The 12,931-nt window shown below is 38.8% G+C and overlaps 1 protein-coding gene across 4 annotated transcripts in view; it reads right to left on the minus strand.

Moving 5' to 3' along the window:
• kif21a (kinesin family member 21A) overlaps positions 1–12,931 on the minus strand; it is a 112,510-nt gene that overhangs the window by 24,613 nt on the left and 74,966 nt on the right. For 3 of the 4 annotated variants that reach the window (XM_055653545.1, XM_055653543.1, XM_055653546.1), the window contains 5 exons: positions 12,760–12,907; positions 10,024–10,215; positions 7,754–7,855; positions 5,279–5,444; positions 2,163–2,183 (listed from right to left, as the gene is read on the minus strand). In XM_055653545.1, coding sequence (XP_055509520.1) covers positions 2,163–2,183; positions 5,279–5,444; positions 7,754–7,855; positions 10,024–10,215; positions 12,760–12,907 — 629 coding nt within the window. The remainder of the gene's footprint in view (positions 1–2,162; positions 2,184–5,278; positions 5,445–7,753; positions 7,856–10,023; positions 10,216–12,759; positions 12,908–12,931) is intronic. The other variant, XM_055653544.1, reaches the window with a different exon arrangement.

Genomic DNA, 12,931 nt, shown 5'->3' on the forward strand with positions numbered 1-12,931 from the left:
TCCAAGGAATAAAATCCTAGCCTGCTCAACTCTCCCTGTAGCTCAGGCCCTCGGGGGACATCCTCGTAAATCTTCTGAGCACCTTTTCCAGCTTAACAACATCTTTCCAATAAGAAGAATGACCAAAACTGAACACAATACTCTAAATGTGGCCTCACCAATGCATTGCACAATTGTAACATGACCTCCCAAGTACTATACTCAATACTCTGGTTGGTGAAGACCAATGTGCTGAAAGCCTTCTTGATCACCCTTTCTACCTGTGACGCCAATTTCAAGAAACTATGAAGCTGCATTCCAAGATCCCTCTGCCCTACAATACTCACCAGGACCCTGTCATTCACTGTGCAGGCCCTGCCTTGGTTAGACTTCTCAAAATGCAACATCCCACACTTCTCTGTATGAAACTCCATCAACCATTCCTCAGTCCACCCGCACAATTTTGACAACCATCTTTCAAACTTATTAATCAAGCCATGTACGTTCTAATGCAAATTATTGATATAGAAGACAAACAGCAATGGACAGCACCGAACCTCGGGGCACACTAGTCACAGGCCTCCAGTCTGAAAAACAACCTTCTGCCATCACCTCTGCTGCCTTCCAAGAAGCCAATTTTCCATAGATTCTGACAAAGATAAATTGCAAAGCTTCAAGAAGACAGAATGGGACAGGGATAGGTAGAGTGCTTAAAATGTTTAAAATCCTCTTCATGCATTATAATAATTCTGTGCTTTAAAGAAGGTTGAAACTGAGCACGCACAGCTGACACTCACTGAAGTTTCCTTTAGTCATATTCTGTTGTCAATCATAAAACAATAAAATAAGGTCTAAAGGGGAACAGGACATTTGCTTATTTGTAATGGTGTGGAATTGAGCTGTGTCACTCTGGTGTGTCTTTCGGAGGTGCGCGATGTATATTTGTTATAAGACCATTTGGAAGAAGGAAAACCTCTAAAGTTCTTGCTATGGTAAACAGAACATCAAAAGGAAAGTATGTATATAAGCAGATGAATCTGAGCAATCTCCTAAGATTGCTCCCAGTGATCACTGTATTTGGTGCTTTTGAATAAAGTCTTGATTGTCTTTCCCGATATTTGTGTTGTGTTTTAAAGTTTTCTTTAACAACACTGCTAGCTCTCTTTGGATCCCATGCAATGTAACCTTCCAAAGCAGCCTACCGTGCAGAACCCCATCAAATGCTTTGTTGAAATCCATACATACACCATCTACAGCTCTACCCTTATCAACCTTTTTGGTCACATCTTCAAAAAGACTCATGAGACAAGATCATGAGACAAGGTTTCCCATGTACAAAACTGTGCTATGTTGAAGGTGCATGTCATTTCATGAATATCCTGACAAAACTCACATAAAAGGTAATCTTATTGATATTAGAAAAGTAAATATTATTTGGTTTCCTCAATAAACCACAAGCAAAGATGATCTGGTACACTGGATAGAAGTTCCAGTCAAGAATTCTTTTGAACAGGTTTTTAGTTGACTCAAGATTACAATGCATTTAAATATACAGCAACCTTGCTAATCAAATTTTGACATTAAATATGCTATATATCAGTTCTACCAATATACCATGTGTGACAGCAGTTTGTTTTCTGTCCCGTCAAATCTATATAAATACCTATTCAGAAGATTAATAAAATATTCTCTGTGATCAAAATCTCTTTCCAAATTGAGAAATGGTTATGAAAATTGTTCATTTTAATATTAAAAACATTTGATATTGACCACAATTTCCAGTTTATACACTTTTTGTTTGATTAGTACAGAGTACTTTCAACATTATACATTTATATCAGCTGTACATTCACAATAAATTTTAAAATCAGACTTATGTTAAATAAAAATGAACAGGTGGAAAGTATCCAAGGCGAGTATGTTTAACATTTAGTGTGGATGGAGCCAACATTGTGCCACATCGGTCAGTTGTTAACTTCTGGAGCATGTGTATCAAGGATTCAATGGTTCACATGAAAGGTGGTAGTGAGTCTGGATAAATGATGATCTGCATTCATATCCCATTAAATGTTGCATGCAGACTTTGAACATTAACGATGTTATGATAGATGCAGCATTGTTAGCAGACAAGCAAATTTAGTAAAACATGCAGTTACACAACACAGTTGCCACAATTAACTTACCCATAGGTATGCTATCTAGTTCTGTGTAAATAATAGCAACCGGGAAAAGAAAAGCAACAAAGCAATCAAAAGGAATCCACTATATAAGAATAATATCCTAGTGACAAGAACCAGTGCTGAAATAAAAATTTCATCCAATTTACATTCTGTTATGACAGATATGCTACTGCTGAAAATATCTTGTGTCCATAAATAACTTTAATTCTTTATTATGTAGCGTTATAATACATTTATTCCTGTAATTTTGTTTTGGTGCAGTAAAACATTCATATTCAGACCTTGAGATATATAATCATCGTACCATCATGGAAAGAGTACTGAAGCTCTATCCAACATAATCATTAAGGATTTAAAGAAAACTTTGCAACCGCAAAGTAACAACTTAAGCTCCACATTGTAAGAAAAACAGATCCACTACGTAAAAGCTGTAATGTTTAGAGAAAACGGTAAAATAACTAAAAGCAAACTAGGCTTGCTGGAAATTGGAAGTAGAAAAACTGCTGAAAATACTCAACGGGCCAAGTAAACATTTTGGACAGAACAATTTAATGACCAGGATTTTCGGGAGAAACTCTGAGAGTCCCAAAGGGAACAATCAGCATTTAGCAAGATCGCAGATGACACTAACATAGGTGGTATCATATTATACTTGGAGAATTACAGCAGGATCTTAATCAGCTGGCAAGTGGGCTAAAAAAATGGCTAATGGAGTTTAATTCAGTAAGTGTGAGGTGTTGCATTTTACATAGGCAATAGGTACAAGAGTAGGCCATTCGGCCCTTTGAGCCAGCACAGTCAAACCAGGGTAGGACCTTCACAGTGAGTGGTAGGGCCCAGGAAAGTGGTGCAGAGCAGAAGCATCTTGAGGTACAAGTACATGGTTCCATGAAAGTGGCATCACAGGTAGACAGGGTGGTGAAAGTGACCCTGGCCCACCGCTTGTCAGAAAGCTGGGAAATATCGGTTATAATGGAGAGGAATAGATTGGGAGGGGTGCAATAGGACATTACAGATAATTTATATTGGTTTTGTATTCAAAACAATAAGATTTTTCAGTTGTTAAATATTTTAATTTAAAAAAACAATTAAAGTTTTGGTTTTACAGTTTTTGAACATTTACTTGTAAATATTCAAATCAGTTATGTCAGTTTGTGAGTCTGGGTTTACGGCTTATCCAGTTGTGAAACAATGTGGATGGAACTTTGGCCAGATGTGTTGAATACTTCCAGCATTTTTCATGGATACATTAAGATAATTTTGTAATAGCTCATACTGGACCAAGTAAACAATTCACAATTTAACACTTTAATTTAACATCGATTCTTGGTAAAAAAAGACCAAAACAATTTTACTGTGACTTTAAACTGCATTTAAATTTACTCGAACCAGATGCGTTTGGAAAAAAAAATCTATAGTCGAGATAGGTTTAAGCATCAATACTGCAGTTTTATTTCCAGATTATTCTAATGATTCATTTGGCCATTGCTACAAATTAAACTTATGCTCAATGATATGACCGTCAACATTTGCATGGATAAACAATGCACTGTTACAGTTTACTAATCAACATCCAGAAAACAAAAACAGATGAACAGGTTGAATTAGTTCAAATTAAAACAAATTAAAATGCTTCTCTAGATTTACTTCCTAGCCCCAGGCTTTTTCTGCTACTTTCAGCAATGTTACAGATTATAATCTTACCATACAAATGGTAACAACAAAGATGTTGGTCCATTTTCCCCAAACATAGCCAAGAAATACATCCAGCAATCTTAATCGCTTGCAATCAGCAAACTGGAGAACCCAATGGCATTGCCATTGCAAAAGTCCATTTTAAAGTAAGTTTGTAAAATCAAAAAATAATAATTATTTGAACTAATTGTTCACGTTATCTCCATAAATCATTTTACAACCCAGGGATTCTCTTTACTTATGAAACAAATGAACAACAATGCCACTCTCCAGGTTTCCAGGACCTCGCCTGTGGCTACAGAAGAAACTAAGATCCTTGCCAAGACCCCTGTAATCACCCCTCTTGCCTCCCCCAATAACCTGGGATAGATCCCCTCAGGCCCTGGGGAAATCCAGCTTAATACTCTTCAAGCCTTAGCGCCACCTCCTTCTCGATCGAAACAAATCCCAGTAGTTTCCTCCCCATGGAATTCCTGTAATAAATGACGAATCTATATCCCTTGACATCTACAAAGAATCTGCTTATTAAGGTAAGCGATGAAACTCCTAAAATGACCCATTTGTAATAAATCTGGACAAATAGTCCAAGATCCCAGATTGGAAAACCGCAAATATAAATTCAATATTAAAGACGGGAGGAATCCATCACACCAGGAAATGGGAAACGTGTATGTCAGAGACTGCTACTCCTTTTGGGGAAAATTTCCTGGAGGTCAGGAGCAAAATCCAGGCCATTCCTTCCTTTCACCCAGTGAGTTGCAAATCTGTGGAATTCTCTGCCACAAAAGGCAGTGGAGACCAATTCACTTGTATGTATTCAAGAGAGAGTTAGTATAGCTCTTAGGGCTAACGGAATCTAGGGATATGGGGAGAAAGCAAAAATGGTGTACTGATTTTGGATGATCAGCCACGATCATATTGAACGGTGCTGGCTCGAAGGGCTGAATGGCCTACTCCTGCACCTATTTTCTGTGTTTCTTTTCTAGTGGCCTCAATCTGACTCAATTAAGCTCAAACTTCCTGGTTGAAAGCCATTAGTTTTAAGGCAACAGCACACTAAAGTGTTTGATTTTAGAAGAAACACGAGAAGGTGCTTTTCCAACATGATCTAAAAGATAAGTATTTTGAACTTAAGTGTTATAGTCAGTGTTACATTAGTCCCGAGGGATGCACGTGGAAATTGTAACACGATCAACTAGGTTTGATTTATAAATATCTCCAAGGTCAACTTGTTGAACACATGGTTTCTGCCAAGGACAACTATTGAACACATTTAACCCCCTCCCCACACACACACACAAGAATACAAGATGTCATCCCAAACATATTAATTCAAAATCCCAGCAAATGTGCAATTAAATCTTAATTTAATCGTGCAGTGAAAATATACATGCAATATGCAACAATGAGCACAAACTATTTACCTTGCAAAGCATTTCCAAGCAAAGCTTCAAGTTCTGGATTAAATTCCGCTTTCTCTTTCAACATGTGGAATAGCAGTTGATTTTGAGTCGAACTGTTAATTTCTATTTGCTTTACTTTTCCTTCAAGAACTTTAATTTGAGATTCCTTCTGTGCAGCTTGGAGACCCTTAAACCAGACAAAATATATTTTATTTTCCCTGTTCCTTCATGCAGTTAAAGCAATAAACTCTTCAAATCATAGGATATACTTTTCCTCCATCTCTAGAAGATGGTAAATGTATTCTAAATCTTACTCTCTCCTTGATGAAAAAATGTATGGAATCATTAATGGCAATATTAAAATTTACTTTTAACTGCCCTAAAAACATCCCACTTTAATTATAAGAACTAGAGCTAGCGTCAATTTAACAATCTAGAACAGAACAGCTCCGTCTACAACATCCACGCCGAACCCGATGCCAAATTAAATTAATCTCCTCTACTGTATGTGCACATGATCCATATCCCTGTTTCATGCATATCCATGTGCCTATTCAAAAGCTTCTTAAATGGCATTAATCAACCTGTCTTCTACACCATCCCTGGCAATGCCTTTCAGGCACCCACCACCTTCTGTGCAAAAAAACGTGCCCCACATATCTCCTTTAAACTTTGCTATTTTCACCGTTAAGCAGTGCCCTCTAGTATTTGACATTTCCACCCTGAGAAAAAGGTTGTAACTGTCTATCCTATCTCTGCCACTCATAATTAAAAAAAAACATTGATCAGGCCTCCCCTTCAGCCTCTGACGCTCCAGAGAAAACAATCCAAGTTTATCCAATCTCACTGAAGAAGGGTCTCGACCCGAAACGTCGCCCATTCTTTCTCTCCAAAGATGCTGCCTCACCCGCTGAGTTACTCTAGCATTTTGTGTCTAGCTTCGATTTTTACCAGCATCTGCAGTTCTTTCCTACACAAGTTTATCCAATCTCACTTTACAGCTAATATCCTCTAATCCAGACAGCACTCTTCTGCAAATTCTCCAGAGCCTCCACATCATTCCTAGTAATCGAGCAACCAGAACTGTCCACCATACTCCAAATGTGGCTTCCAAAGCCCTATAAATGACATGCTTAATGCCACGATTCAGGAAGGTAGCATACCATATGCCTTCTCTATTACTCTTATTCTACCTAGATTGCCACTTTCAGGGAGCTATAGATTTGGACCCCAAGATCCCTTTGCATATCAACACTGTTAAGGGTCTTTGAATGCAGGGGTATACTTTTCCCTTACATTCCACCTCCCAAAGTGCAGCATCTCACACTTGGCTGGATTTAAACTCCATCTGCCATTTCCCCGCCAACATCTTGAGCAACTATTTATTAAATTATCCCACTTCCAAACTACATACCAAGGAGCTAGATAAACAGAAGGCTGTAATACACAATACAAATAATTTACATTCTCAGACATTGGTGTAACTACATTACTACAAAGGATAGGGACAGTACAATCATTATATAAATTGATAAGATCAAGGACTGCCAGCATCATCAAAGACCCACACCATCCTGGCCACATGCATCTCTCCACTGCCATCACACGGATCTGATCTGTATTTATGCCTACAATATTCTGTTGTGCTGCAGCAATGCAAGAATTTCATTGTCCTATCTGGGACACATGACAATAAACTCTCTTGACTTGACTTGGACTGTTAACAATTTATAAAGGGATGTCATCTAAAATAGAATACTTTATCAGGAGACAGTGGGTTGATGAGAATGGCACATTTGATACAATCTTCTTTGATTTTATTAGTAAGTTTCACAATATCCAACATGGGAGATCAACCAGAAAAATTAAAAACCAAGAAAAAACAGCAAACCTGACAATGAAATAAAGCTAAAGGTAATATTTCCTCATCTCAGGAGACTATGGTTGGATGGCTAAATGCAGTGTAGTGCTCTGGGGCCCAGTATCAGGTTTGGCGCTTTATGGCAAACAGCAGTGATTTTGATTTACTTGTTGCAGTCACAACCAAGTATTTTCCAGACAAGTGCAGCACAACAGCACAGAGGTTGGTGCTGCTGCCGTATAGCTCCAGCTGTTTGATTCTGAACTCAAGTGATATCTGTAAGGAATCTGCACATTCTCCTCGTGACCACATGTGTTTTCCCTGCATGTTCCCACTGCCTCCCACATCCCAAAAGACATGTTGGCAGGTCAAATTAGTTCCTGTGAATTACCAAGTGTCAGAAGATGGCAGGAGAATTGATATGGGTTTATGGAAATAAAAGTGAGGAGAAAAAAATATCATTGGTTGTACAAAACATTACACCTCCAACTTCAAGAATTTGAATACTGAACAATGGATGTGCCTCAAAATATGTAATATGCATTGGTGAATTGTTCCATTTAACGTCTTAATGTTTTTATATTGAGATTGATTGACTAAAGTATTTAATTGGTCCAGGTTTTGATCATGTTTACCTTATTAATAACCATTGTGAGAAAGTGTTCCAACATGTAGCGAGCTTCTGTCAAAGAGCAGGAAGTGATCACTGCTGAAACATCTACTGTTCTTCCTTCCTCCTGCAATTAAAATGAACAAAAACAAAAATAATCAGCATTTGCCATGTTCAGGAGAATGAAGAAAACTACACAGGTTTTGACAAAGCAACTTCAACCCAAAATATTTACTGTTTTTCTTTCCACAAACGTTGCCCGATCTGCTCAGTTTTTCCAGTATTTATTGTTTTTATTATTATGGTGCATAAACATGTGAGAAAACATACTGAGAACATGAAAAAAGTCAAGGAAAATGATTAAAGTAAATAAGCTGTAGTTACTTGAGAATGTAGTTATTTATTTTTAGACAAAAAGAAATTCAGGCTAAATTGCACTAAATACAACAACCCTGGATTATTCATTAGTATTAGTAGTCTGGACAACGAATATTAAGTATTGGCATAAAAAGTGGGCAGACAAGTTATAAAAACCATGTTTTTTAAGCAGTAAACTGCTGAAAGAAAACCAAGCTTGTGGTGGATGATAGAGAACAGGTCCCCACTGATTCAATGGAAAAACCTCTGTAACAGGTTTGACATCCAGGCAGTGGAAAGAGTAAAGGGGCTGGGATGAAAACCAATATGTATGACATTGACTCCTGGTTTGAAAGGCAGTTGGAGTCATACAGTACGGAGCCAGGCCCCGTTGGCCCAACTTGCCCATGCCAACCATGTCGCCTCACCTAAACTAGTCCCACCTGCCTGTGTTTGGCCTAAATCTTCTAAACATTCCTGATCCATCTCTGTTAAGATATTTGTGAGAATAGAGTCAAGGGGTTTTGATCAAAAAGTCAAGATGAGCACATGTGGAGAAGTAGAGAATAAGGTCATCAAACAAAAAACATAGATAAGTAAACAGTTTTGGAATGGTGACAATTAATGGTGGAAGCTGAACACATGTTCGCTTGGAAAGCTTCTCATATTTGGATAGGTGACCAAGGCATATAAAAAAGATACAAGGGGAATGTTGCCAGATGTCCACCTCAACCCACTAGGTGGCATTGATAAAGTGTTCAAAAAGGAACTGCAGATGCTGGAAAATCTAAGGTACACCTGTCTACCCAGGTGGCATTGATAGTTGTGTGCCCAAATTGCACCCATTGGACAAAGGAATATGTGGGAGAGTGTGAAGGTTGGTGGAGAGAAATTGGAGAAGAAGGGACAAATGCTGAACACTTCCATTCTACATAGGCCAAAACCTTCAGAAAGTGGACTGATATATATGCACTGCAACACATCTAGGATTCTCAATCTTGAATTCAATCTATAACATCTCTCTTAAACCTATTCCATCAGTACTGGGTAGATAGAAAATCACTCATTTTTAGAAACTCTTATGGAACAATACTTTTTGTTTAACAAATTGAGGAATTTATTGCTAAGGTGTTCAGAAGGATGAGAGTGGATCTTATAGTAGAGACATATAAAATAATAATTTTATAATAATCAGTACCCCGTTCCTCCTTTCTCCCCATATCCCTTGATTCCACTATCCCCAAGAGCTAATAGGGATTGGACATGCTAGATGCAGAAAATATGTTCCCCATGTTGGGGGGAGGGGGGGGGGGGGGGGGGGAGTCCAGAACCAGGCCAGTTTAAGAATAAGGGGTAGGCCATTTAGAACTGAGATGAGGAAAAAACTTTTTCACAAAGAGAGTTGTGAATGTGTGGAATTCTCCGTCTCAGAAGGCAGTGGAGGCTGATTCACTGGATGCATTCAAAAGAGTTAGAGAGAGCTCTTTGGGCTAGCAGAATCAAGGGATATGGGGAGAAAGCAGGAACGGGGTACTCATTGTGGATGATCAGCCATGATCACATTGAATGGCGGCGCTGGCTCGAAGGGCTGAATGGCATACCCCTACATCTATTGTCCATGTACCTATGTTTTCAGCAACTCAGCCCTTCTCCAGATATCACATCCGCTATGGGTCAATTTAGGGCTCATTCTGTGGGCACATGATTTTTACTCTAACACTGGCAAATGGCAGTTATGTGAATGCACTGTGCTGCATCAGGAACTAGCCACAAAGGTGCTGAAGTGATGCAACAAAAGAATCTTCCCCTTTTATCCCCTTATTTAAAATTGTCATATAACAATGAACTACTTCGTTTGGGGAAGCCATTGGGTAATTATTTTTACAGTAGTGTGTTTATTACAAGCTGCAATAAGAAATGATAGCAAAATTGCCTTGCCTTTGCTTCCTCCATCTGCATTATATTGGCTTGGCATTCTGAAATGCTATCGTTAACATAGTCAATATTTGCACAAAGTGATTCTGTTTCTTCATTAATGCTATGGATTGTTTTGTCATCTACACAGTCCTGTACAAATTTATCTCTCCGTCTATTCAGCTTCTCACGCCTTTTCGTCAAATCTTCACGTTGCTGTAATATAAACACAAGGTTGTCAATCAACAACTTTCTCACATACGCCAAAAATAACAGTGCTCTTACTTAATGTTTACTGCATTCATTTGTAAGCATAGGCACAAAAAATAATTGGAAGGATACCTAGTATTACAAGAGAGGTGCACACTTTTCTTCAATTGTAACAAAGTCAAATATTTATGTGAAAAAAACCCAGCAATTACTATTCCACCAATTATCGAGATCTCCAATTAACTAAATCTGGTAAAAGATTAAAAATAACCTATCATGAGAATGGGCTAAAGTAAAGCATGACAAAAAAAAAATTAAACAAACATATTTGCATGAGAATATGACCATAAATTGAATTTTCCTCTAAAAAAGAAAACTTCAGATGACTGCTCACACCAATTACATACCTTCTATGTTTTGCTCAAGATATTCAGCCAATATAAACAAAACTGATCAAATGGAACAGAACAGTGCAGTACAGATAGAATCATAGTCATCGATACGGAAACAGACCCTTCAGCCCAACTTAGCCATGCCATCCAAGACTAGTCCATCCTACTGGTGTTTGGCCAATACCCCTCTAAACCTTTCCTATCCATGTACCTGTCCAAATGTCTTTGAAATTGTGTTATAGTACCTACCTCAAATACCCCCTCTGACAGCTCGTTCACATACACGCACCATCTCTGTGTGAAAAAGTTGTCAGGGGATATGGAGAGAAGGCAGGCACGGGTTATTGATAGGGGATGATCAGCCGAATGATCACAATGAATGGCTGTGCTGGCTCGAAAAAGGTCCTTCAGCCCACTGAGCCCATACAAATCTCCTGCACCTATTTATCCCACTTTCACCTCCTGAACACCAAGGGCAATTTACAGAAGCCAATTAACCTGCAGATCTTTGGAATGTGGGAGGAAACCAGGGCACCCGACGAAAACCCAGGCAGTCACAGGGAGAACATACAAACTCAGCACAGACAGCAACCGTAGTCAGGATCGAACCCATGCTTCTGGCACTGAGAGGCAGGAACTCTACTGCTGTGCCACTGTGCTGGATCTAATGGATGTACCAAGAGATGCTTTATTAAATGCTTTACAGAAATCCATGTCAACAACATCCACTGCCCTATGTTCATCAATCATCTTCAGCAACTCCTCAAAGTTTGTTAGACATGATCTGCCGTGGAAGAAGCCAAGCTGACTCTTCCCGATTATCCCATTCCCATCGAATTGCGAGCAAATCCTATCCTGATGAGTCCTCTCCAAAAGCAACTATTACCTGCTAAGTTTTGTCCTGCCTTTTCTCTTACCTGGCTTTCTTTCCCACCCCCTATAATCAATCTGAAGAAGGGTGCCAGCCTGAAACATCACCTATCCATGTTCTCCAGAGATTTTGCTTGACTAGCTGAGTAACTCTGGCACTTTGTGTCCTTTTCCCCTCTCACCGTCACAAGGTTCCCTGGCCAATAATTTCTAGATTTATCACCACTTCCCTTCTTAAACAGAGAAACAAAACAGAGAAACAATATTGAGGTGGGACAGTGGTGCAGTGGTAGACTTGCTGCCTTACAGCTCCAGAAAACTGGGTTTGATCCTGGCTGCGGGTACTGCCTGTATGGAGTTTATACATTCTCCATGTGACCGCGTGGGTTTGCTTCAGGTGTTCCAGCTTAGAGTGTTATAGTTAGTGTGGAAACAGGCCCTTCGGCCCAACTTGCCCACACCGGCCAACATGTCCCAGCTACACTGGTCCCACCTACATTTATACTAAACCAATTAACCTACAAACATGTACGTCTTTGGACTGTGGGAAGAAACCGAAGATCTCGGAGAAAACCCATGCAGGTATCCTCGTATATTCCAAAGACATGCAGGTTTGTAAGTTAATTAGCTTCAGTAAAGTTGTCCCGAGTGTAAAGGATACAACTAGTGTATGGGTGAGTATTGGTCAGTGAGTAGTAGTAGGGTCAAAGGGTCTGTTTCAAAATTAAACTAAACATTAACTTTCCTCCGGGAGCTTGCCTACAGCTAGAGAGTATGCAACGAGCTTTATCAAGGCCCCTACAATCTCCTCTCTTCAATAAACTGGGATAGATCCCATTGGCCCTAGGATTTATTCTCAAGAATCTCAACACTACCTCATTCTTGATCTTCAAATTGTTAATATAATTATTTTAATTGAAATTTCAGACTGTCATTTCTTCATAATTAAAATGTAAAGAACAGTGAACTTCTTTACTCTGACATCTTGATAAACATTTACAACATGGAAGCATTTACAGTGATCCATCTAAGAATCTTGCGTGAAAACAATAACGATCAATTTACAGTATTTGTTTTTGTGCACATTACCTACCACCTGCACAAAGGAAAAGATGAAAGATTATTTAAATGTAACTGAAATGAAACATTAAGGATTCATCATGCCACAGATTAGAAGGACAAAGCAATGAACCCATCCAGTTCTTCCAAGCCACAATTTCTAATATTCAAGTTCAAGTGGAAAATGAAGCTGGGATAAAAACAATGGGCAAATAAATGTTGCTCTTACTTTGAGAAGTCTATTCATATCGGCTTCCATGTTTGCAATAGTCATTCTCTGCATAATTATTTCAGTAAGTCTACGTTCAAGTGACTGCCATTTCATTCTGGATGTTCTTGATGCATATGTACTTGTAATTTTCCTCTGGAACTTCTTTCTGCAATCGATTAGAATAAATTAT

Source organism: Leucoraja erinacea, chromosome 22 (assembly GCF_028641065.1).
Source record: "Leucoraja erinacea ecotype New England chromosome 22, Leri_hhj_1, whole genome shotgun sequence".
NCBI classification, from domain to species: Eukaryota; Metazoa; Chordata; class Chondrichthyes; order Rajiformes; family Rajidae; genus Leucoraja; species Leucoraja erinaceus.